Here is a 26,958-nt window from a genome sequence, read left to right as displayed (position 1 = left end):
TGTGGCACGTTGGTAAACAAATCGACAACACCACAATTGACGATTGGGCCAGGAACCGATAGTTCACGCAACTTAGAGCAAAACTCAGTTGAATCTGTAATGAAGGATTTAGCTGTTTTACCTAAAGGTGATAGAACATGACGAAGATGCCTAGCGGTGTCATGAGAACAAACAAGGAGGCGGGCTTTAACAGGATTCTTATGGATCTTAACCTTTGCTCTGGCATAGAGGGGCCAGGGGATGGGACACGGACAATTTACAGTGCAAGCCTATTGAAAGTTCATAATTGTCACGTAGGGTTTTAAGGTGGGCCTAGTGTTGGCAGTTGAGTTTTGCGATGGGGCCCTTCCAGAGCTTTTGGTAGGTGCATGTGCCCTGCAGCATAGTGTTGGCCATGGAGGGGAAGGGGTGCCGATGTAACACCACAGTGGGTTTGTTGGAACAACGACGATGTCTCTATCTTCCTTTCGTTCTTTGATGGCTTGTCGGTCGGGTGGTGTCAGGTTAGGCTTGTGAGGTTTGGCGTTCTGAAGGATGTTGTTGATTTGATGGCGGAGGAAGTCCATTTTCCGTCTAGGAGCCAACTTCTCTTTTCTCGATTGATGAACAGGTCTGCGTTACGTTGAAGGTAAACATTAGTATAAAGTTGTGTTCTATAAAGTGGGTGGACGATAGCAAGCGTCGGCCAATGTCAGGGCTTGCTTTGATCACACCCCCTTGTGCTGCCTTATCGTCCTTGCTATCGTCCGCCATTGTGTCTAGATCGTTTAGTTGAGGGCCAAAATCGGCTTTCTATACAAACTGTACTCTCCGAAAGAACAGGCCAAAACTGTTCTAAACTTTTCAAGATTTCTTAATAATAGCAAATATAGCTCAACAGTGAAAACAGTCTTAAACTGAGAATACGAATATATCTCAGACCTATTTACCAGAACGGTGTGCAAGTGGCTTTTAATCTACATTCAGACTCTGCTAGAAATAGAACAGGAACATCTACACTTTGGGCTCCCGGATATAGCCAGAACCATGCGTATACAGCATATATTAAATTTTGTATGCCCAATTAGTCTCACCAAGCGACGCCTCGGGTTATTTCATATTATACATTTTCCTAGGAAACCGAAAGTTGGCATATTCAGAAGTTTACACCAGTAAGACACACAACGTTTGAAAGTTGCAATACTGAGAGAGCATCTCTTATACTCACCGGGAACACAGTGATGGACGGTAGAAGATTTAACTTGTAAAAATAACTCCATGTCAATAAATAAATTGATTCTATTTTCTCAGTATTATCTGATACTTAAGCCCCGTATGAAAGAGTAGGAACAACTTATAAATCAAATATCTTAATTGCAGGTAGGATTGACGACACGCCGGGTTTCGACTGTTCAGCCAGTACGGCGAGGCAGCCATTTCATCCTGGCCGAGGAGGGAAAGACAGTGATGTCGGCACTTCAAGGCTGGAGGATGTCTCAAATACTCCAACCCTCAGCATTTCCCCTCCGTGACAACACGTCCCTCCTCCATCCCCGTCGTCTCAAGAGTCCAGTAGCCAGTCTCACCGAGACCATGATTCAGTCTGGAAGTATCTGGTCAGCCATCTTCACCTGATAGTCCAGCCTGACTCCCCAACACTAGTCTAGCCAGCCAACACTAGTCTTGTCACGACCGACCCTGTACCCGTTACATTGCTCGATATCATAACTCAAGTGCGGTCCAGGTTTGTTCCCGAGTGTGAAGTCAGACTGTGTTCTAATAGGCCATCCCAGATGTGAACCTGAGAGTCAAGTACAGATTTGTACGACATAGCCAAGTCAAATCTGGCAGAGACAAGTGTAGGCTCTGGGAAGAAAGATAATAGCTAGTTACTGATACCGATCCATTCTTTGTGGATATCAAACTTCGGTTTGGGGGCATCCTGATCGGATAGACATTAATTTTGTACATGTGTTGACTGACACAGTGGAAACAGGGGAACAGGTGAACCGACATGACGATGTTCCTTGGTCTTCTTGTTCTCGTCGCCATGGCAACTATTCCTTGCCAGGGTAATAACAAGACTGGGTAAGTACCTGATTCTATTTTCCAAATCACCATGGTAACCTCTTGGGAACACCTGGATATCAGGGAGAAGTAGATCACGATCACCATCTGTCAATCCCCAATGATCCAATCAACTCAAGACACCAAATGTGCCCCATGATGTATTCTTGTACGCATTTACTTGACTGAGGTATCTTACCAATAATACCCACAGCATATTCCTATACATGTCCATAACGTGTACGTTTATTTGACATTCTGTAGTATTCTGTTAGACACAGAATATTCTGCTACATACAGAATAGCACATGTTGTACTAACTGTATTCTACACGATGGTTAAGTCTATAATTTCGAATGGGGCATGCATAGAACATCTGCGTTCATGGTACAGTTGTGGGACGGTGGGACTATTATACCGACGGAAAATAACTACCTTTCCCTCAATGAAATTACGGGTCTCTTAATTCACAATTAACTCACATAATTAATTTAATTATTAAAGACATCTGGATTTAGAGGTCGTGATTCACACTTTCCAACAGGGTGCACAAAACATTTTGGATAATAGCATTCAGTCGCATTTTTAATGTGACCTGGACACTGTGTAGCCATAAGGTGCTCATAAAACATATAAAGGTTTATAATTACGCTTAATGGTCCAGTAATGGTGTAAAGAACAATTTAGATGCCAGTTGTCTGAACTTTATTTCAACTGAGACCGCAGAGAGCGGCATATGAGGTCACGTATATGTTACAATTAAAAGTATCCTTACAGTTATTGGATTAGACGTGGAATAGTTACAGAACTGTTATGGACCTCGTGCGATAGACAGTATAGGTAGGATGACACAATGACTGAAACGTGCGTGCGTGATGCTATTTGAACTAGTCCGGAGTGCATCACACTTACCATCTTTTGTACGTCTCGAAACCCCGCTCTTCGGTTGTATTATGGCATGTTGTAAATAGTTAGTTTCAGTCAAATACAGTGCATTTACATTTGTCAGTGATAGTATGCGTTGTATGGGCGTATAATGTAATGCATTGTTTAGTAGTAAGCGTTACATGGATAGTAAATAGAATTGCCCAGGTGCACGGAAGTAGCTCATTAGTAAGCGAAATACATCGCATTTTTCAAAATTACAATTTGTTAACCAAAACCTCTACCAGATTAAAAATGTAACGAGACACTAGATCAGATCGCCCTTTAGCAAAACGACTGATTTGACCTTTACCCGCTTGGCATATCGAATACGTTCAGCATGTCCGTATGAATACACAATGCCATGCAGAAAGCGGTCAAATGTAAGTGGCAGAATGTCATATTTGGGATTACACTTTCTCAGTAAAGTACAGATTCTACTACTTTAATTAGATTGAGTCCCATCCGGGGTTCGAACCCATACTATCAGAGTCGGGCATCTAATCGCCAGCATACAGTCAGCCACCTAACCCACTCGGCCATCGCGGCTCCCTCCAGTTGTCCGAGGAAGGCTTTATGGGTCGAGGTCGAGGTTGAGGGGTCAAATCAGGAAATGTGTTGCTTATCTGAATATCCGTTTGTCGTATCTTATTAGACCCCCGTTGTCCGGAACATCTTACACCACGGCAGATGGCTTCGATATGTCGGTAATACTCAGATCTTGTTGCTGCAGTCTACACAAGGCTGTAGCACATACCAAGTAACTGACACTAAGAATACAGACTTGTCTGTGATGGTATTAACATGAAGTCTGGAGTAGAGGGCAATTTCCAAGATTCTTGAAACGTCCGATTCAATACTAACATCAGAGATGTCTATCGGACGCTCACGAAGGTGTCACGCGCTGGGGCGGAGCTTGGTATTCCTGTTAGGAGTTTGGGATTGACGTCAGTGTTAATCGCCAATAAAACAATTTGAGTTATAATATTTTTTAAGAATTAATTTGATATTGAAGCTATATTTATATTTCTTTAGATTGCCGAGTTGTTACATGATACAGGCGCGATGTCAGGTGCAACCAGCAATGTAATGACTCTTACAGCTTCAGGCCTAGGATCTGATAATGTCAATATTAACCAGTTGCCAGTATTACAGCTGTCTTGATATCACGCCAGGTTGAAGTTACGACAATTGGTTTAAGGTTCTATCCTGGGGAATTCTCGATTAACGCTGGTTAATTCAGACTGACTCTAATCACCCCGAAGTGCCTCAATTCACTTAATTGTATTTCTATTAAGCAAACAAATAAACAAGCAACGGGAAATTGTGACTAAATCGCTGCTTTAGTAATTCTCTCAGGTCTGGACTCTCTCATTCGGTCACTCAAGTCGATGATATCCGACTAAAAGAATGCTTCAGTGGGATTGGTGAACATCTTCTACATGTTCCCCTATATGTTTCGTCGTTTCAGTATTTAAAGAAGCCTTCAGAAACTAGGCCTTGAAAACACGATCAGACCGAATTCATAAGATGTTCTCTTTATACATGAATATTTGGCCTGGCCACATAACCTGTTCACTGTCACAATATGCATTCGGTCAAAACGCAATTTGAATGTACTAGTAGAAATCAGAAAGTAGTGAGCCTAATTATATTCTCGATATCTAATATTTGTAAATAAAGTTTCCATTTTTTGTGAAGGGATCATTAGCAATGCCATATGCCAGGTTTCCGACATGTGGGTAATGGGACTCAGGATGTGCATTGGGGTATGATATTTGTAAAATATTTGCACAAAATTTAATAGGTCATCATGTCTGGTACATATAAAACATAAACAACAGTCATTGTCATCGTTATGTCATTGTCGTCCTTGAGACTCACTACTTTTTATGTCCCTTTGTATCTTGAAGTTATTCATCCTTCATCGCGAGAAGCGTAACTCTAATCGTAAATCTCAGACGACACATGCTCGTATGGAATTCTGTTGTTACGTGGACCTGTGAAAATCCGGGGTAGAATAGGCATTCAGCAACCCATGCTTGCCATAAAAGGCGACTGTGCTTGTCGTAAGAGGCGACTAACGGGATCGGGTGGTCAGACTCGCTGACGTGGTTGACACATGTCATCGGTTCTTAATTGCGCAGATCGATGCTCATGTTGTAGATCACTGAATTGTCTGGTCCAGACTCGATTATTAACAGACCGTCGCCATATGGCTGGAATATTGCTGAGTGCGGCGTAAAACTAAACTCACTCACCCACTGTTGTAACGTGAGCACGAGTGGTCGTGTTGTCTAAGACGTGCGGTAGCTTAATATCAAGGCGTTCGCTCGTCACGCCGAAGACCCGGGTTCGATTCGCCACATGGGTACAGTGTGTGGAGCCCATTTCTGGTGTCCACCCCCGTGATATAGCTGGGATATTGCTACAAAGGCCGTAACACTAAACCCACTTACTCAGATCACTTACCCAACTTTGTAGGTTTCTCGTCATCGCGCCCGTGTTTGAGGATTCAACCAAATAGGTAAACACGGAAACAACTAACGTCTTGTCTTCCACATCACATGCCACGACATAGTGTAACTGGCGGTACCCCAAGTGACTCACTCACTGATATGTATATCGTGTTACCAGGAGTTACATGTTGACGATGCCACGTGTGATGGAGGTGGGGAAACAACAGAAGATCTGTCTGACACTGTACAAGCACCGCCGAATGGACGTGTACTACTCCCTGAAGGCCAACGAAAAACGCTACTTCTACCAGAGACAGAAGTACAGGCGAGGCAAGACATTGCTGCATCTAACACCACAGACAGGACATGCATGCACTGCAGTTCTACATACAGTGATGTACTGGAACATACAGATATAACACACTGCAATATACAGATATACTCTGTATTATACATGCGTGTCATATGCTGCAAAGGATATAGATGTAATACATAGGAACATACAGATAAGTAATAGCCTGCAAGATAAATACTTTAAATACACTCTTGAATATTAACATACACACATATACATGTTTGGCTATGCAATACACACGATATGTTTTACATAATACAGTAGCCTGCTTTATCATTAGGTTCAGTACTGTCTGTTGGAAATAGTTTTGAGTATCCAGGGCTTTGGCTAAAGATTTACAGAGAATATTTACAAAGAATATGTTCAGAGCAATAAAATGTCTGTACGTCGCAGGTCAGGGTGGATGCATCACGTTTACGATCCCCGAGGATCTGAGCGGAACCCAACACAAGCTGTCCATGGCAATGATCGGCCCCAGACGCATGAGGGAGCACAAGTCGCATACCTTCACTCCGCAACCGCAACAGCGCACCACCTTCATCCACTCGGACAAGCCCATTTACAAGCCGGGACAGCTGGGTAGATTTAACATATGTTATATTTCACACTTTCTCAGATTCTAGTGCATTTCTTAGGTTGAGTCCCATCCTTGATTCGAGACCACTCTCTTTGAGCCAGTTGTCACACGCACACACAAAAAACGCCCCCACCGTCCTCCCCTGTCCCCAGACCGCGTCCTGTATGGGGCTATCACCCCATGAATTTCTCCCCATATTTACAAATGTTACAATAGGTCGCATAATATTTCTCTCAGAAATACAGCTTGGGAAGTTTAGCACTCGTTCTTAGAGATACTCTCTCATGGTGGTCAAATGGACGATCGGGACGCGGCCAAGTCAGATCTATTTTTTTTAAAAATAGCAATGAAAACGCGTACAAATAAAGTGACGCGCCGATGCCCGAGAAACATTTCACTTCTTTTGTTTAGCCTAACCTGTATCCATGTTCCAGTGAGAATCAGAGTCATGACCATCGATTCCGAACTGATGCCAAACACAGACAAGGTAAATGTTTTCACCTGTCATTCCTGGTTAAAGTGTTTGATCGCTGCACCGAACACCAGAGTTCAGTTCCCAGTATGGGTACAATGCGTAGAGTTTGGTGTCTCCCGCAGGGGTGCTGCCGATGTATTGTCCCAGGTCCATTAACACCCCATGGTTCATTCCTCTGCTTCAGTTTTCCTTTCTCGTTAGTTCATGACTGTGTCAGACAAGCAGGGTTTACGACCTGACAAAGTCTCTGATCAGGACCGTGTCGGGATGCGCTTATCGTATAAGTGTACCTTGCTCAATCATCACAATTTGCTCTTGTTTCCACCTCTGAAATGTATCTGTATTTATAGGAGGTACAAACTATTTTATACCAGCATTATGTACTTTGTTAATTAGGAATAATTTCACTACGAATTTCTTTGCAGATATCACTCGTTCGGATAATTACACCAAATGACGTCATCATGAAACAATGGCGAGATCTCGACAATAAAAAGGGTGAAGTATATACTCTACTGTATAAAGTCAATGCAGGTTCTTTCCTGGCATCCTCCGCCATGATTTTGAAGTGAGTGAGTGAGTTAAAATTTAAAGTTACTTTGACAATATTTCAGCCATATCGTGACTAAACTATACTACACACACACACACACACACACACACACACACACACACATATATATATATATACATATATATATTAACAATAATGAATATACAATCTTGTCAACGAAGGGCAGTAAAATAACTAGAATATCACAGATACACATGTAAAACTAGTGAGTGAGTGGGTGAGTGAGTTTAGTTTTACGCCGCACTCAGCAATATTCCAGCTTTATGGCGGCGGTCTGTTAATAATCGAGTCTGGACCAGACAATTCAGTGATCAACAACATGAGCCTCGATCTGCGCAATTGGGAACCGATGACATGTGTCTACCAAGTCAGCGTGTCTGACCATCCGATCCCGTTAGTCGCCTCTTACGACAAGCATTTTAAGGCAGTAATGGGTTGCTGAATGCCTATTCTATCCCGGGATCTTCACGGGTGTGTAAAATTAGTAATTAAATCTAAAACATTTTAGCTATAGGGGACAACACATAAACAATAGGCTATAGCTCGCCAACAAATGAAGGTAGATCACCATACTAGGGACCATGGGGACTTACAGTACCTTTGCTACCTGCATGGACCCTAGTTGGATTTACACCATCTCCTCAACCGCTGGCGATTGAAATAAATGTCAGCCAAAAATAAAATAACAAGAATATTACGTTTAAAAATCCTGGTATGTTTACAATGACTTTGAACGTCTAGGGACTTACGTACCTTCTCAGGCCAGGATTTTGAAAGATATATGTAGTATATAAGGTAGGCCAAGAGGATCAAGTTGTTTATAAAAGCTGATAATATGTCCCAAATATAAGGCATTATTACAAACTGCTTGTTGCAGGAATGGTGACACTTGAGTTCCAGCTAGCGGCAGAACCAGTTCTTGGAGACTGGGTTATTTTGACAGAGATTGGAGGTCAGGAAACGCGAGCCAAGTTCGAAGTGGCTGAATACGGTGTGTGATGAATTTTTACCTCAGTATAGCCTTGTTACTGCGGAAATCCCATTTTTTGAGTGACCGTTTTGGGCGATTCATATCAAAAGGACATACCTTCGTATGTATCCTTTTTTGGCTCTGTATGTGGCGGAAAATGATAGTTGTGGATGTTCGTTAATCGGAGAGGAATAGAAAACGCTCATTAAACAGAGTGACGGAAACATCAGAACATCATAAGGTGAGTGGAGTGAATGCTGGTTAGGAAAATGGTTCAGTTAGAGCGTACTTTCAAAGAACGGAGACATGTTGTCCATGTGACGGAGGAAGTTAACGATTTGATGAGTGAGTATGGCACGGGGTGAGGATGGGGTGTGTGGATGGATGAAGGATAGATTCAACATCATGTTAAAACCTGGCCTGCTTGGTGCTGACAGACACAGGACCATCAGTTGAAAACCACGTGCGTGCTTGGCGCTGACAAACACAGGATCATCAGGTGAAACACGTGCGTGTTTTGCACTGAGAGAACCGGGTTCATTAGGTGCAGCACACGTGCATGTATCGTAATGACAGACACAGGGTCATTAGGTGAAGCACGTGGGCGTGTTTGGTACTGACAGACACCGATCATCAGGTGAAACCCACGTGCGAGTTTGGTGCTGACAGATACAGGGTTGGCAACCTGCTGATCGCCCAGCTGACAGATTCCTATCTAGAAGAAGATAGGTTTGGGCAGGTAAAACATGATGATAGCAGCGTGCATTTTGTCATGCGTTAGCGCAACTGGATATGCAGCGCTGTGGTGTTTAGTTGCTCTCTTGATTAGCTCTGTTTCATGAGATCACGAGATGACATTTTTATTCGACGATGAAACTTCACCTCATCAGTCTGTTTCAGTGCTGCCGAAGTTCTCCATCACCGTGACGCCCCCGACACGTGTAAACGAGAAGACGGAGCAGATTGAAGGGGAGGTGTGCTCCAAGTATGTGGGACAACTTAATTGTTTAAAAATCTTTGTGTCATACAGCGTAATGTCCACGGGCTACACAGCAAGACGTTATGCCGTGGGCCATTGATTGTGTGCTCTTAGTATCAGTCACCGGTTTGTCAGTAGTCAGTGGCTGTACAACTGTTTACCTACTCGGTCACCATATTAACACATGCCTGTGGTTTCAGGTACACGTACGGGCAACCTGTGAAGGGCATGATAATGGTGGACACATGCATCACTGAGCTGTCCCAGACATACGGCACAGGCAAAAAGCCATGTGCAGTCATACATGGAGAGGTACTGGAGCGACTGTGTCTAGATTGTCAGGAGATACCGTGTGCATGTGGGCAATATTGTCAGGAGTTACGGTGTCCATCTGGGACTAGATTGTCAGGAAGTAACGTGTGTATCTGGACAAGATTGTCGGAAAGCACCGCGGGTATCTGGGACTAGACTGTCAGGAGATACCGTGGGCAAGATTGTCACGACGTACCGCGTGTACCTGGGACTAGATTGTCATTAGATACCGTGTGTATCAGATTAGGATTGTCAGGAGGTACCGTGTGTACGTGGGCAAGAAATTCAGGAAGTGCCGTGTATATCTGGGACTAGACTGTCAGAAAGTACCGTTTGTATCTGGGACTATCTTGTCAGTAGATACCGTGTGTACCTGGGCAGGATTGTCAGACACGAAATACCGTGTGTACCTGAGACTAGATTGTCAGGAAGTACAGTGAGTATCTGGGACTAGATTTTGAGGAAGTACCATGGGTCTCCCGGGTTATATCGCCAAGAGATACCGTGTGTGGGTGGGCAAGATTGTCAGGAGATGCGGTGTGTATCTTGGACTAGATTGTCATTAGATACCGTGTGTATGTGGGCATGGATTGTCAAGAGGTACCGTGTGTATTTGGGCATGGATTGTCAAGAGGTACCGTGTGTATGTGGGGTTAGATTGTCCACAGCTGTGTATCGGCGACCAGATTGTCAATAGGTACCACACGTGTCTGTTTATACAATCTGCAGGTCAGTATCTACAATAGCTTCTTAGCATCTCACTGCTAGCATGTACAATGCCATTACACATACTGTACATGTCTTAGTACAGAATATATTATACTGTATCAAAGTGACAGTTATATCCTCTTTTAGATAAATGGCTGCTTTACCTACTCGTTTGCCACCTCCATCCTGAGACCTTACTTCGAAAACCGATACAACTACCTCAAACTCAGCACCTTCGTGGCCATATACGAAGAGGCAACTGGTATGTTTGTTGTTCATTAATCCTCGTATCTTTCCGTAACCAACAGGTCGGCATTCTGCTTGTTCCGGGAAGACAACCTGTTAACAAACAGTATACTTGTATACGAAGGATATTCATCCTTACTTCCGTATCTTGATTCCCGTTGATTTGACTGATTTCAAGCCTCCTTGTAGAGTAGAGAAGACCTCTACAGCTTTTTGTCTGTGTGTTCTTTCTAGGTGTTTTGGTTAACCAGACAGTTGACGGTCCCGTCATCAAAAGGTTTGCAGTGAAAGTTGACATCAAGACCTACACGAGAAAGTTTTTCAAACCACTCTTGCCATTTGAGTTCAGGGTAAGGATGTAACAGTCTTGTTATGGAGAAATCCATCGGTCCCTGTAACTTGGTTAACAGATGCTATCACATTCCAAACGCGTATACCGTATATGATGCCAGTCACTGGATTGTCTGGTCTGAGGTCTGAGTACACCAAACAAACCGTACATCAAGGTACATCTAGTGACAGTGTACAGGAATCGCGTAGATGCCCATGCTGTTGATCACGGGATTGACAGGTCCAGAGTCGATAATTCACAACCGCCGCCATATTGCTGGCATATTGCTGAGTGCGGCGTAAAGCTAAACTCACTCACATACTGAATGAAACCTTCTTTTTAAGCTATTGTTCAACGGGTAGATTAATCACCTTCCCCGCTGGCTTGCAGTTATCACTATTTGACGCCGTTTGCTCCTCTTTGACAATATTGTTTTATCCCCCGGAGATGGGTTCAGCTGTCTCTGGTGCACCGAAACCATTTCTATAATCCAGTCACCTTGACAGAGAAATTCAACACAACCTCGGTGGTGACAAAGACCTTCCATCATCACCTTTCAATCGTTAGGGCGCCCACCTGGTCGGGTTAGGTCGTTGATTGGTCTCACCGAAGACCTTAGTTGGACTCCCAACTTTTGTAGAACGATTGGAGGTACACGGGTGTTATTACGTGCAGCAGAGTCCAGTATTTTGAGTTTACTGTCATGTTTCAGGCTCTAGTTACCGGTGATGATGGCAAGCCCGTGTCACATCTGATGATGACGCTATCCAGCAAGCAGATAGGTTTCTCCGGGAAAGTTATGACTGACAATAAAGGCTTTGCTTCTTATTTCTTCCCACGGCTTGGCACAGAAAAACCATTAGTTATATTTGAGGTAGGTTTCTATATAATTATTACATATTTCCAGTCAATTTATGGTTAATACTAAAGAGACGTAACATTAGAACGCCTTTAACATTTGACCTTCTTTTGGATTAGCCATAACTGTTCTTTAAATGTATTTCCTTGTAACAAACAGAAGTGCTTGATACTGCACTCCATACATAATGGAAGGACGAATTGTTTTGTGCTTCCAGCTTTTAGCAGACGACACTGAAAATCGAAATCCAAGTACCTTCTACGTGGCTCAGTGGTTTTCGCCAAGTGACAGTTACTTGGAAATTCAGCCTATCAGCAAACCCCTTCCTGCTGGGCTTGGACCAATCCCCGTCTATATGACAAATCCCCCAAGTACACCATTTCGTGTTGTTGCCCAGGTAACCGTGCTGCTATTATTTAAAAGTACTTGTATTCATTATATACTGCGAGGGATTAGGCCACAGGTTTCCTTTGGGCTTAGGATTATTTGGTCGAAAAGAAAACAGAATGTAAATTATCTTGAATAAATTTCTTTCCCATGCCCACATTTTACATAAGATGCGACTAAAATACTCGTGAGGAAAACACTGCTGACCTGTATCACATCAAATCCCACTTGCGTAGATCGATGTTCGTGATGTCAACCACTGGATTGTCTAGTCCAAACCTGACTATTACAAAACGTTGCCAGGTAGCTGAACTATTGCTCAGAGCACATAAGTGAAAAAATGCACACAACAACCACACCATCACCTCCACCATCATTGGATTTGGAACACTTAATTTGAAAAATATATTTACATGCTTTCAAATGTTGTTGAAGGTTATGAGTCGAGGACGCATCGTACACCACAGCCAGAACCGGTACAAAGTTAGGAAGAACCCGGACGGTTCGTACAGGACCAGCCCGCCCTGGTGTACTAAGCTGAAACATTGTGAGTTGATGTGGTATAGCTTCCAGTGAAGAAACATCTCCTTGTGTCGTCAGCCAATTCATTGCTGTGATGAATTAGACACTTCACAACGATTTTTTTCCATTCGTTCTTTTTTGTTATTGGAATTATTTGCACATTTTTATGTTTCCAATTAGAAGGTGAGGTTGGGTAGCTTGTTTGTTAGAGCGTTCGTTGGTCACGCCGAAGACCCGGATTTGATTCTGTACATGAAGTTCGTTTCTTGTGTGAAATTCATTAAGATAATACTCCTGGAGACAAACATAAACACAAAGAAATGTCGAATTATCACCCTTTTCCATGACAACTACATCCACTTTGTGAAGAATGACACCCGAGTACGTCTGCAGGTGCTGCCAGTAAGAAGTTTTCCCCCAGTGTCCCTAGCTTCAACGTTTACGTTAACGTCACCTGCTCTATGGCGCCGGAGGCAACGTTGCTAGTCTACTACCTCACCAACAACGGCGAAGTCGTTGCAGATGCCGAGACCTTCAAGGTGGAGCAGTGTTTCTTGAATCCGGTAAGAATCAGTTACTATATAATACTATATACTGACAACACATAAAACTGATTTCTACGCTCCCCAATACTTCAGCCAAAACAAGGATTTTCGGTAGCTTAATATTATTGTGGCACCGAAACTGACTGTCCTTTTCAAAATATCAGTAAAATGTGTGTTATTTGAAGACGAAACCTCTCTTTGATTATTCTGAATGAAATTCTGAATTCCATAACCGCTACAATATGGCATTTCATTCAGTTTAAAACTATGTCTGGTTGAGGCTAGAGAAAGCATCTAAGAAAATAATTCTATTTTATGATTCCAGTTATGCGTGCTTTTCTATGAAGCACCACCAAACCTTGTACTGATAATATCGCTTGTCGCAAAGTAGCGAGGTACCGTTCTCCAGCAGAATAGAATTAGGGACATTTAAACATAACTTTCCTCGGTGATACGTCAGATGTATTGATGTATCTGTATCTGTCTTAAACCTTACGAATGTCGTAACCCTCGTCAAACAAGCTGCAACAAAAGTCGTGGCGCTCTTTGAATTTTTTGTGGTAATAAATGCATGATCATCTGTACCTAAAAAATAGATACCGAGGTCTAGGGCTGGAGTATGCCAGACAGTTGACTACTGGAATGTTGAAGGCACCCGCTAGGTCGTGAAACGAGATATATTCATACACAAGACAAGTTGGTACAAAAAGTGCCGAGAACTACTCTCATACCCAATGGAAAATCTGTGTTGTCATGTGAATGGTTACAGGTGACAATGGCGTTCACGCCGTCCAAGGAGTACCCTGGCTACCCGACCCAGCTGTCACTGACTGCGGCCCCGGGCTCTCTCTGCATGGTTGGGGTCGTAGATCAGAGCGTCTACCTCCTCGGCGGAAAGAATCAGATCACGCCAAAACAGGTACGCCCATATGTAGAAGAATCATTTTTGTTTTTCTATACATAAAATAGCAGGGTAGTACGCACACTTCTTACAGACAGGATAATTTTGCCAAACATTCAAACACGTCACAATTTAATTCTGGACTCACAATAGTCCAGAAACTCTCCGCACTGTGGCCACTCTCTCACAAGAGATTTGGCAAAAATAAACATGCAGCTATTATGAATATGTGCTAAGGATGAAAAATTGAAAAAAAATTTTTTCGAAAACTGAAAATTTAAACTCGCTCGCCCATGGGCACGCCCATGGGTGAACAGCGACCCATAGACAGGCCCATGGGCAGGCCCATGGGCGGGAGTGTTTAATTTCGTCCAGAATAAATGTTTTGGAGGTTGTAAATGAATGAAAAAATGTTAATAAGTATCATGACTCAAATTTCAGCTCGATTTGACTTGACTCCGCTAACTGACAGCGATTTTTAAAAATCTTGCCCATGGGTGAAAAACATTTTGGCCCATGGACGAGAATATTTACTTTCACTGAATATACATATTTTTCCCATGTTTTGCAGTTTGTAAATAAATGTAAGTATATTTTTTAGTGTCTTGACACGAAAATTAGCTTATTGTGACTTAATTCTGATAATTTAGAGCGATTTAAAAATATCATTTGGCCCATGGGTGAGAATATATGAGTGAAAGTATGTTCATAAGTATCATAATACAAATTTCAAATTATTTTGACTTAATTCCGTTAATTTAGAGCGATGTTTAAAAATCTCGCCCATGGGTGAAAAACATTTTGGCCCATGGGCGAGAACATTGCCTTTTACCCCAAATATATGTTTTCACGTGTTTTGGAGGATGTAAATGAATGAAAGTACATTTATGAGCATTATGACAGAAATTTCAACTCATATGACTTAATTCCGCTAATTGAGAGCGAAACATTTTGGCCCATGGGCGAGAAAATATTTTTTCACTCAAAATAGATCTTTTTACATGTTTTGCAGTTTGTAAATGAATGCAAGCATATTTATAAGTATCATGACACGACATCCAACTCATTTTCATTCTGCTAATTTAGAGCGATTTAAAAACAATCTCGCCCATGGGCGAGAATATTTCCTTTTACTCCAAATACATCTTTTCCAATGTTTTGAAGGATGTAAATGAATGAAAGTGGCTTTACGAGTATCGTGACACAAAATCCAACTGATCTGATTTAATTTTGCGAATTCAGGGGGATTTTAAAAATATACGAGAATAATTACTTTTACTCAAAATACATCTTTTCCTGTGGTTTGGAGGTTGTAAATGAATGAGACCTGCACAATCGGGAACCGATGACATGTGGCAATCAAGTTAGCGAGTCTGACCACCCGATCCCGTTAGTCGCCTCTTACGACAAGCATAGTCACCTTTTATGGCAAGCATTGCTTGCTGAAGCCCTGTTCTACTCCAGATCTTCATAGGTCCGGAACGCAGAGCTATGAAATTGAAGTTATTTGTGAAAGTCCTTACTGCAGTGACACAAAGACTATGCTGGGACACATAAATAAACAGCGTTGTGAGATTTTTAAGCTGTTTTGAAATATATCTTGTCAATCCCACTGACATTCGCCAATAACCACTTAAATATAGAATATATAGTCCGTGCTCCTTCAGAACAAATAAGTAATTAAGAATCCCCAACTGGGTAATTAAGTAAACAACTCAAAATACTGTCACTTTCTGCCCAGGACATCACGCGTCACCAATCGTGAGGTAATGACCTTGTAAAACCCCTCACAAAGGAAACACAAAGCATCAAAAATGTATTTCTTTCTAGGTGACACACGGTATGCTGTCAAAATTTTCGTTGTGGAATACATTCTATAGTGGGCAAAACCTTACGCTTGGAAAGTGTACCTACCCAGTAGTTTTAAGTGTACCTACCCAGTTTAGTATGTTTCGTTTTAATATTGTGGGATCCACTTTTAGTAATTCCCGTTTGCCCGTCCCAGGTTTTCTTCGACCGAGGTTTTATGGGGTTTTCTCCTATTTGTCAGACCAGGAATAATCTACAACAGTGATAGGTCACTCGCTTGCTTTCTTTACCATTTGTACCAATTAACATGTTCCTCGTCATGCTCCAGCTCACACAGTCACGTGGTTCGTTTCCAGCGCAACTTCGGCTGCGTTTAACAGAACTTCAGCCAGTTTACTGCATCAGTCGAAATCTTACAATGAATGAATGAATGAATGAATGAATGAATGAATGAATGAATGAATTAAGAGCAAGATGTATATGTGAATGAATGAAAGAAATAATAAAAGAAAGAAGTACATATGTGAATGAATGAAAGAATAAATGATACACCACGACCATCCCTTCCTAAACATGCTAAATAATGCAAAACTATCGTTAGATCACATGTGTTAACATCAGTTAATTATAGTCTCCCTTGTCAGACATAACAATTTTCAGACAGGTTTAAACAACAAACTATCTGCTTGACTGCACAGCTGCCTGTTGACGTAGTATACCCACCTCACCTAATTTTCCTGCGTAATCTTCATCTACATCACCGTAAGCAGAGAGCACAGAAGGCCGAATATCTGTAACCACTGAACCGTGGCGTCTCACTGGAACAAGCTAAGTTCCCAAGTGCGGGTGTCCTTCTCTACCTTTTCCATTAATCTTTAAAACATCTAACAAGCTCAACGCATGCAACGTTTAACTAAAATGTGATGTTATACATATAATAAAGGTAATTTTTAGGTATTATTCAGTGGATAAATTATCGTTTTATGATGCATATATGTATGACATGCTGGACGGGTATTGGGCATTTTGTGATAATTTACCATTACCATTTTCATGATGCATAAAAAAGACACTCATTAATCTATCACTGAGTTTTGTCATTCTTTCACTCCAATACGGTCGCTAAATCCCCTCTGATCATAGTATATGGACTCTCCCATACCAAATTCACCTGATCCTGAGAAATCAACCAGGCATGACATACCCACATCACCTAATTAATTTTCTGTACCTATCGATCAAAAAATACATAAAACGGGAGGACACCCTGTTCACTAATGGGAGTGAGCCTTGTAGGGAGTACCCTCACTCTCACAAACCAACCGACTGGGGAGAAGCTGCCGTGTTTGTCGGGGATTCTTCTGGCTTTGCTAAATAAATCGTACATAAACATGTAAAATATATTGCTTTGATTGTGTAACTACCCACATTAGGACATTGAGACCATTCTGATTTATCGAGTAAAATACGATTGTATGGTTTAGAGTTTAAATCTTGGCATATCTTACCGGTTTTGCTACTTTTGCACTCTACCCTTCTACCTGGGGCGAGCATGTTTTGGTTGTTTTAGTATTTCATCTATTTGTTTAGATTTATTGATTTTATTTTTTTTATAACTGTAAATTTATTCTGACGTTTGACGAGGTTTGTGTAGTTATCATGTATGTTATGTAATTATATTATTGGTATGGAGTGGCTTTGATATGCATGATTGTGCTTGCCAATCCAGTCCCGATTACTTGAAGAGATTAGTTTAAACTATAGATTAACGTATCCATACTGTTAATGTGTAATCTTTATATTGGGCTATGGGGAATACGTAAAATATTCAAGATTGATTTTGCGTTTACTTTTCTATCTTTTTATAAATATTCGCTATTTTTGCTACAGTCGAAAAGATTTACCGTGGCTTCGTTGTGTACAGGTCCACGGTTGTGGTCTCTAAGTATGTTAGAAATTATGTTGTTGAGACTGTTGGAACTGTTGATCTGCAGTCTTTCAAAATTCATTTTTGACGAGATACATTCTCCCTTTTTACTACAAAAATATTCTCACAATGAACATATAACCGTTTACAAAAAGGTGTTTTCCCGTAAAATAAGTAGGAGGAAACGCAAAGTATAGCAGCGCATTTGCCGTAACTGAAGTTGTTAAAATGATAAAGAAAACATTGCAAGCAATTTTATTAAGAAACTGAATAACTCATTACTAACGGAAGGGGTGAACTGAAAGTTCATTTTATTAACTAAAGTCACTGGGTGAACTCGCTAATATCGGTTCAATTACATTGGCACACGTGTCTTATTTCGTTTCCTAAAGAAACACATTTTCTTTTGTGTTTTTTTAGAAAACCAGTGTCTAATCCCTTAAAACAGCACCGTTGTCACTACACCAAACGATTTTGACCTTGACCCAAAACAAAGGTTTAACTTACATAACTACCCCGTAGACATCATTTGCTTGAAAACGAGTTTAACACCCACGCCGAAATGCTGCTTACATTAGAAGAACTTCTATATCCATATAACTTTCTCTGTTTTTCAAATTATCATAACCTTAACAGATATTACTTTGTCAACGACTTCATCATTCTGACTTTTATCTTAATTTGTTGAGTATTTCAGCCTAACTCGCAAAGGCAAGACCACTGAGCAGAACGATGACGTTTTCTGTTTCCGCTTTCAGTTACGTAATTTCAGCAAAGCGCCTACTACAATTTGCGCGTCGTGTCTCGTCCGCTGGTCTTGTGTATTGGAATAAACCAGCTGCCGCTTTCAAGTGTATGTTACTTGTCATATAGACATCTCATCCATGGACTACTCTAGGTCATTAGGTGACACCAGCTTTGAAATGAACAGGTGTTCGTGAGTGTATATGGATGAAAAAGACTGACTGCGCATGACGCGCAGCCAAATATCTCACATTCAAGGGAAATCTCGAATTAATTGTTTTATAAGGCGTCGAGCTGACCAATTGGTTTCGGTTTTGTGTATAAACCTCCATGTGAACTTAGAGTCTAAATACATTGTTGTTTATACTGGGAATGCATGCAGACCTTATATATACACATGAATAATCTCGAATTTCGACCTTTTGTAAAATTCTATGTGCATTAAATTTTACTGTAAATATATATTGAAATCAGTATATATACATGCATGTGTGATTGAACAATCCTATTTACTAAAACAGGGATGGGGACTTTGTCCTTCTTCAAGACCTGCACATATTAGTCTGTGAAAGACAATGGCATTTATGAGCATGTACTCTGGAAAACCTTCTCCTGCACGATATTCTTTTCAATTTAGTTATTGTGTGTATGCTGTATTTCAATTTTGAAAATGTAGTTAAAACATCTTTTGATTCTCAAAGAATCTCGTTCGTTTAACAAGCAAAATATTGCTTTGATTAATACTTCACTAGTACTATACAATATTACAGAATGCACAAAACCGGATACGCCAAGCCGACAAATTATAGCATTGTGATGAAGGGTATACGGGGTTATAGGAGTCCCTGTTTATCCACCGAGCCAAATTGTCGCTGACACGGCCCCACAATCCTATACGCCCTTGTGGGGTGTGGATTCGGGTGTGGAGGGGGTAACGGTGGAGATGACCAAGCCAAGGAAGACACAAGTACTCCATGCTCTATCGTGGTCTTCCTTACTGCTTGAAGATGGACCTTTTCTCACGGTGGTCTGTGATGACTTCGGTGAACGGAAACAAAGAACTTATACACTGTGAAAACCAGAAAATAGTTGAATCCGTCAATGATTTTATCATGAAAACACAAAGCTTGTTTTTTTTTTACAGAAAATTAATTAACTTATCAATAGCCTTCTCACAATTGTTCAGTGTTTCTACAAAGAGCTAGTCAGACACAACAAACCGTAACTCTTTTTTATGTTTGCTTATATGATAGATGTGTATTTGATGTAATGATATGTATGCATATGTTATTATGTGATAGTTCATATGGATGACGACACATACTGCATTTATATTTTGTATTATATGTTGTATGGCTGAAGTACTGATATAAACTGTAAAGCTTGTTCACCAGTCCCAATCAGTGTTTACGAAACACACAAAAAACACAACATCTTGGAGATGTGTTGAGAAAATAGAAACATATGGAGAACAGCAATGTCATAACTGAACAGAAATCATTCCCTCTATTGGTGAAGGCCGTGTGGGATTAGATAAACAAAGAAACCTAGTCGACCATGCCTCATAATCCTCTTACTCCGTAAATAAACAACGCACCTGGGCTGTCGAAAATTCAGGCCCCCCTAAGTAATTGAAGGAATTACAGCAAATTTGAAGGAATTGCATCTCAAATGTAAACAAACGCAGCCCACTCGCGAAACAATTGCAGCGATATCGGTAGTTTAGCGGTAATAACAGAAACACATCGGCCCTATCGGAAGCAATGTCGGTAATACTGGAAACACGATCGGCCGTCTTCGGAGATTTTTCGGTCGCGAGCGGAAACTCACGCAGCAAAACATGGCGTCGTTGGAAGAAGCACCCGTCTCGGTGAGATTTGTTTTTAGTTCCTACTATTACATTTTCATACGTATCCATCTTTGACCACCCGCGTTGAATGCGTTTAGGTATGAGGTGTTGTCGGGGCAATAGCTTATGTTTTTAGGAAAAGATTGTCACTGCAGAAGAGTGTCACAAGTCATGCCCCTGTAGTTTGTTTACATCTGAACATCGAAGTCGTGCCGATGATTACGAACGTGCGCCAGATATAACATCATTTTTTGTAAAATGTGTTTAAATTTGTCAATTGCACTTCGTAGCAAGAAAAATTATGGCTCATAAACTTCTTCATGGCGCACGTTCATGATGTTCGTAATCATCGGCACGACTTCGATGTTCAGATGTAAACAATCTCCAGGGGCATGACTTGTGACACTCTTCTGCAGTGACAATCTTTTCCTAAAAACATAAGCTATTGCCCCGACAACACCTCATACCTAAACGCATTCAACGCGGGTGGTCAAAGATGGATAAGTATGAAAATGTAATAGTAGGAACTAAAAACAAAACTCACCGAGACGGGTGCTTCTTCCAACGACGCCATGTTTTGCTGCGTGAGTTTCCGCTCGCGACCGAAAAATCTCCGAAGATGGCCGATCGTGTTTCCAGTATTACCGACATTGCTTCCGATAGGGCCGATGTGTTTCTGTTATTACCGCTAAACTACCGATATCGCTGCAATAGTTTCGCGAGTGGGCTGCGTTTGTTTACATTTGAGATGCAATTCCTTCAAATTTGCTGTATTTCCTTCAATTACTTAGGGGGGCCTGAAAATTGCAATTTTGTAAATTCGATGTTTCGGCCAATATGTAAGGAGGTAACCTGACGTTAACACTATGGCGTTAACACACCGGACAAGAAGGTAAACAAAATACGTTAACAGTACATGTTTTCATGTGGCCACTATGAACGAGGTAGACTGTCTGATCAGCACAGCTTATTATGGAAATCTCTTGTCTCTGAAGCTGGTCCTTGACACGCTGAAACTTTCTGTCTTCTTTACTGTGGCCACTTTGTTACAATATGCAGTTTATAATGCTCGCAGATTCTTGATTCACGATGATGCCAGCTTTTTCGATTACTGTTCGTGCGACGACTATGAATCAGGAATTGGTTCCACAGCTAATTCTTTCACCGATGTCTTTGTGTATGTGTTCTCCCTCGTTAATTACAGCCGAGTAGAGCCGAGTCTTCTCCTATTCTTAGGTGCAAGTTCTCCAAGGCAGTCGACACTCACACTCCGCTGCTTCTCGACAGCCCAGTTGTGTATTCGATCAAACAGTTGGCACTCCGGATGTGAACCAAAAGAGGATACTAACATTCGGATCGGTGGATCACAATGCTACACCGCATTTACCATAACGAATGTTTAAATCTCACTTTATGTAAATATAGCATCAAAACAAACTGAAATAATGTATTTTATTAACATGGTACTGACTATAGTCGATTCGAATCACTGCTTCACGGTTCACTGACTGCCATGGATGCTTGCTTTTCCCACGTGGAGGGGTAAAACTGATACATTCTCCCTCGAAAGGTCACGTGAAGCAATCAGAAATGGACATTCTTAAATGGAGTAGGATAAATGTGCCCTCTACGTGCTTATGAACCTTGAACGCGCAGTTTCATTTCACCAGTTATGTACAAATATTGGTCTAGAATAATTTTATTTTTCAAAACCTTTTGTCTTAAATATGTATTGATGCAAGGGCTCCATATATGTTCTTGTTCATGTCCCTCTCGTCAAGCGTCAGAATAAACTTACAGTTATGAAAGCAGACTCACTCGCTTGGTCACTAGCAGTAAAAAAACACAACAAAAACAAATAAATCAATAAATCTAAACAAATAGATGAAACACTAAAACCACCAAAATATGCTCGCCCCAGGTAAAAAGGTAGAGTGCAAAAGTAGCAAAACCGGTAAGATATGCCAAGATTCAAACTCTAAACCATACAATCGTATTTTACTCGATAAATCAGAATGGTCTCAATGTCCTAATGTGGGTAGTTACACAATCAAAGCAATATATTTTACATGTTTATGTACGATTTATTTAGCAAAGCCAGAAGAATCCCCGACAAACACGGCAGCTTCTCCCCAGTCGGTTGGTTTGTGAGAGTGAGGGTACTCCCTACAAGGCTCACTCCCATTAGTGAACAGGGTGTCCTCCCGTTTTATGTATTTTTTGATCGATAGGTACAGAAAATTAATTAGGTGATGTGGGTATGTCATGCCTGGTTGATTTCTCAGGATCAGGTGAATTTGGTATGGGAGAGTCCATATACTATGATCAGAGGGGATTTAGCGACCGTATTGGAGTGAAAGAATGACAAAACTCAGTGATAGATTAATGAGTGTCTTTTTTATGCATCATGAAAATGGTAATGGTAAATTATCACAAAATGCCCAATACCCGTCCAGCATGTCATACATATATGCATCATAAAACGATAATTTATCCACTGAATAATACCTAAAAATTACCTTTATTATATGTATAACATCACATTTTAGTTAAACGTTGCATGCGTTGAGCTTGTTAGATGTTTTAAAGATTAATGGAAAAGGTAGAGAAGGACACCCGCACTTGGGAACTTAGCTTGTTCCAGTGAGACGCCACGGTTCAGTGGTTACAGATATTCGGCCTTCTGTGCTCTCTGCTTACGGTGATGTAGATGAAGATTACGCAGGAAAATTAGGTGAGGTGGGTATACTACGTCAACAGGCAGCTGTGCAGTCAAGCAGATAGTTTGTTGTTTAAACCTGTCTGAAAATTGTTATGTCTGACAAGGGAGACTATAATTAACTGATGTTAACACATGTGATCTAACGATAGTTTTGCATTATTTAGCATGTTTAGGAAGGGATGGTCGTGGTGTATCATTTATTCTTTCATTCATTCACATATGTACTTCTTTTATTATTTCTTTCATTCATTCACATATACATCTTGCTCTTAATTCATTCATTCATTCATTCATTGTAAGATTTCGACTGATACAGTAAACTGGCTGAAGTACTGTTAAACGCAGCCGAAGTTGCGCTGGAAACGAACCACGTGACTGTGTGCGCTGGAGCATGACGAGGAACATATTAATTGGTACAAATGGTAAAGAAAGCAAGAGAGTGACCTATCATTCCTGGTCTGACAAATAGGAGAATACCCCATAAAACCTCGGTCGAAGAACTGACAGAATTACTAAAAGTGGATCCCACAATATTAAAACGAAACATGCTAAACTGGGTAGGTACACTTAAAACTACTGGGTAGGTACACTTTCCAAGCGTAAGGTTTTGCCCACTATAGAATGTATTCCACAACGAAAATTTTGACAGCATACCGTGTGTCACCTAGAAAGAAATACAGTTTTGGTGCTTTGTGTTTCCTTCTGAGGGGTTTTACAAGGTCATTACCTCACGATTGGTGAAGCGTGATGTCCTGGGCAGAAAGTGACAGTATTTTGAGTTGTTTACTTAATTACCCAGTTGGGGATCCTTAATTACTTATTTGTTCTGAAGGAGCACGGACTATATATTCTATATTTAAGTGGTTATTGGCGAATGTCAGTGGGATTGACAAGACATATTTCAAAACAGCTTAAAGATCTCACAACGCTGTTTATTGTGTCCCAGTATAGTAAGGAGTAAGGACTTTCACAAATAACTTCTCTGCGTTCCGGACCTATGAAGATCTGGAGTAGAACAGGGCTTCAGCAAGCAATGCTTGCCATAAAAGGTGACTATGCTTGTCGTAAGAGGCGACTAACGGGATCGGGTGGCCAGACTCGCTAACTTGATTGCCACATCGGTTCCCGATTGTGCAGGTCGATGGTCATGCTGTTGATCACTGGACTGTCTGGTCGAAAATTGATTATCTACAAACCGCCGCCATGTTGCTGGAATATTGCTGAGTGTGACATAGAACTAAACTCACTAAATTAAACTGAAATTATTTGTCATTGTATTTTCATTTGAATTTTAACCATATGCTTGCAAAATAAAGAAAACAAGCAAATGAAAATATTTTCGTCCACGAGCGAGGTTAGTCGAATTAAGACAGGAGTGATACTTATAAACACACTTTCATTCATTTACAACCTCTAAAACAATAAAAAAATCTATGTATTTGGAGTGGAAGTGCAGATTCTTGTAGTTAGCGGAATTACGTCAAAATGAGTTGAATTTTGTGCTATATCCTCACTCAGTTACAACCTCCAAACCACAGGAAAAGATGTATTTTGAGTAAAAGTAATTATTCTCGTATATTTTTTAAAATCCCCCTGAATTCTCAAACTTAAATCAGATCAGTTAGATTTTGTGTCACGATACTCGTAAAGCCACTTTCATTCATTTACATCCTTCAAAACATTGGAAAAGAATGATGTATTTGGAGTAAAAGGAAATATTCTCGCCCATGGGCGAGATTGTTTTTAAATCGCTCTAAATTAGCAGAATGAAGTCAAAATGAGTTGGATGTCGTGTCATGATACTTATAAATATGCTTGCATTCATTTACAAACTGCAAAACATGTAAAAAGATCTATTTTGAGTGAAAAAATATTTTCTCGCCCATGGGCGAGAGTTTTTAAAATCGCTCTCAATTAGCGGAATTAAGTCATATGAGTTGAAATTTCTGTCATGATGCTCATAAATGTACTTTCATTCATTTACATCCTCCAAAACACGTGAAAACATATATTTGGGGTAAAAGGCAATGTTCTCGCCCATGGGCCAAAATGTTTTTCACCCATGGGCGAGATTTTTAAACATCGCTCTAAATTAACGGAATTAAGTCAAAATAATTTGAAATTTGTATTATGATACTTATGAACATACTTTCACTCATTTACAACACCCAAAATATGCAAAAAAATGTAATTTGAGTAAAAGTGAATATTCTCACCCATGGGCCAAATGATATTTTTAAATCGCTCTAAATTATCAGAATTAAGTCACAATAAGCTAATTTTCGTGTCACGACACTAATAAATATACTTACATTTATTTACAAACTGCAAAACATGGGAAAAATATGTATTTTCAGTGAAAGTAAATATTCTCGTCCATGGGCCAAAATGTTTTTCACCCATGGGCGAGATTTTTTAAAATCGCTGTCAGTTAGCGGAGTCAAGTCAAATCGAGCTGAAATTTGAGTCATAATACTTATTAACATTTTTTCATTCATTTACAACCTCCAAAACATTTATTCTGGACAAAATTGAACACTCTCGCCCATGGGCCTGCCCATGGGCCTGTCTATGGGTCGCTGTTCGCCCATGGGCTTGCCCATGGGCGAGCGAGTTTAAATTTTCAGTTTTCGAAAAAATTTTTTTTCAATTTTTCATCCTTAGCACATATTCATAATAACTGCATGTTTATTTTTGCCAAATCTCTTGTGAGAGAGCGGTCACAGTGCGGAGAGTTTCTGGACTATTGTGAGTCCAGAATTAAATTGTGACGTGTTTTCATAACCGTCACTAATGAACTGGAAAGTTAACCCCTAACGGACAAACTAATATCCTTTACCAGAAACATAGCTCTTCATTCACTTTGAACCAAACCCTTTAATCTGAAAACATACTATTCTCAAATGAGCCAAGATTATAAAACGTCATGGTTAATGGCTTGACCTCGTATGAACTTTCACCTCGGCTTGAGAGAGGAGTCCCTCTTTAACAACGTGTTGTGTTGGCAGCTGTTCTCGTCCCTGGAACGCTACAACGCCGACCCGACCAAACAATTCATCAGCGAGGATGCAGTGACGCAGTATTGCATCGAATGGCTGAAGAGAACTCGTCTCTCCAACTCCGATGAAATAGGTGATCATTCAGGAAACAATTCTTATTTCGATAATTTTCATTTTTGTTAAATGAATTTGCTACATTCGATGTCATGAAAAGGTAGCGTAAGTTATGCGTTCCGAACCTGTTAGTAGCATTACAGAAACATGGCGACGGACCCGGAAATAGGCTGTACACTTTGTACGTGCACCAAGGCAGAGAATCAAACTCGGAAATTCACCGAGATAAGAGGACGCAATAACCAGTAGGCCACTCATTGTTACTATGAGAACAGGACATGTCCTAGCCCTCACACCTTACAGGGAGACTCTCGGTATGGTCGGAATCATATTATGTTCATTAAAATCTACATCGCATTCGCACAGTGAGGAATAAAGACGTCACGATATGCTGATGTAACGTAATGTATCGTTATGATAAGTCTTTATCTCTATATATGACATGACGGCTTCGATTTCGAATATCTATCACTATATTGGATCATGTAATCAGATGTTTAGTTTCCTATTTTTCTCATCTTATCCCGGTGCTCATGCTGTTGACCACTTGATTGTCTGGCCCAGAGTCGATATAACTGGGATATTGCAGCGTATGGCGTTAAACAACCAACCAACCAACTCCTA

General features: G+C 40.8%; 1 protein-coding gene across 1 annotated transcript in view; it reads left to right on the top strand.

Annotated features, from left to right (window-relative positions):
• Nucleotides 1-1,557: 1,557 nt before the first annotated feature.
• LOC137278574 (alpha-2-macroglobulin-like) overlaps nt 1,558-26,958 on the top strand; it is a 52,934-nt gene continuing 27,533 nt past the window's right edge. Inside the window, exons 1-16 of the mRNA XM_067811031.1 lie at nt 1,558-2,067; nt 5,608-5,759; nt 6,178-6,363; nt 6,796-6,848; nt 7,262-7,334; nt 8,288-8,401; nt 9,281-9,365; nt 9,560-9,671; nt 10,527-10,641; nt 10,860-10,975; nt 11,669-11,830; nt 12,033-12,212; nt 12,638-12,749; nt 13,118-13,287; nt 14,039-14,188; nt 26,230-26,353. Of these exons, the coding sequence (XP_067667132.1) occupies nt 1,994-2,067; nt 5,608-5,759; nt 6,178-6,363; nt 6,796-6,848; nt 7,262-7,334; nt 8,288-8,401; nt 9,281-9,365; nt 9,560-9,671; nt 10,527-10,641; nt 10,860-10,975; nt 11,669-11,830; nt 12,033-12,212; nt 12,638-12,749; nt 13,118-13,287; nt 14,039-14,188; nt 26,230-26,353 (1,978 nt within the window). The 5' untranslated portion in view covers nt 1,558-1,993. The remainder of the gene's footprint in view (nt 2,068-5,607; nt 5,760-6,177; nt 6,364-6,795; nt 6,849-7,261; nt 7,335-8,287; nt 8,402-9,280; nt 9,366-9,559; nt 9,672-10,526; nt 10,642-10,859; nt 10,976-11,668; nt 11,831-12,032; nt 12,213-12,637; nt 12,750-13,117; nt 13,288-14,038; nt 14,189-26,229; nt 26,354-26,958) is intronic.

Source organism: Haliotis asinina, chromosome 3 (genome assembly GCF_037392515.1).
Source record: "Haliotis asinina isolate JCU_RB_2024 chromosome 3, JCU_Hal_asi_v2, whole genome shotgun sequence".
Taxonomy (NCBI): Eukaryota; Metazoa; Mollusca; class Gastropoda; order Lepetellida; family Haliotidae; genus Haliotis; species Haliotis asinina.
Note: the sequence above shows the minus strand (reverse complement) of the source record. Positions and strands in the feature narration are given on the sequence as shown.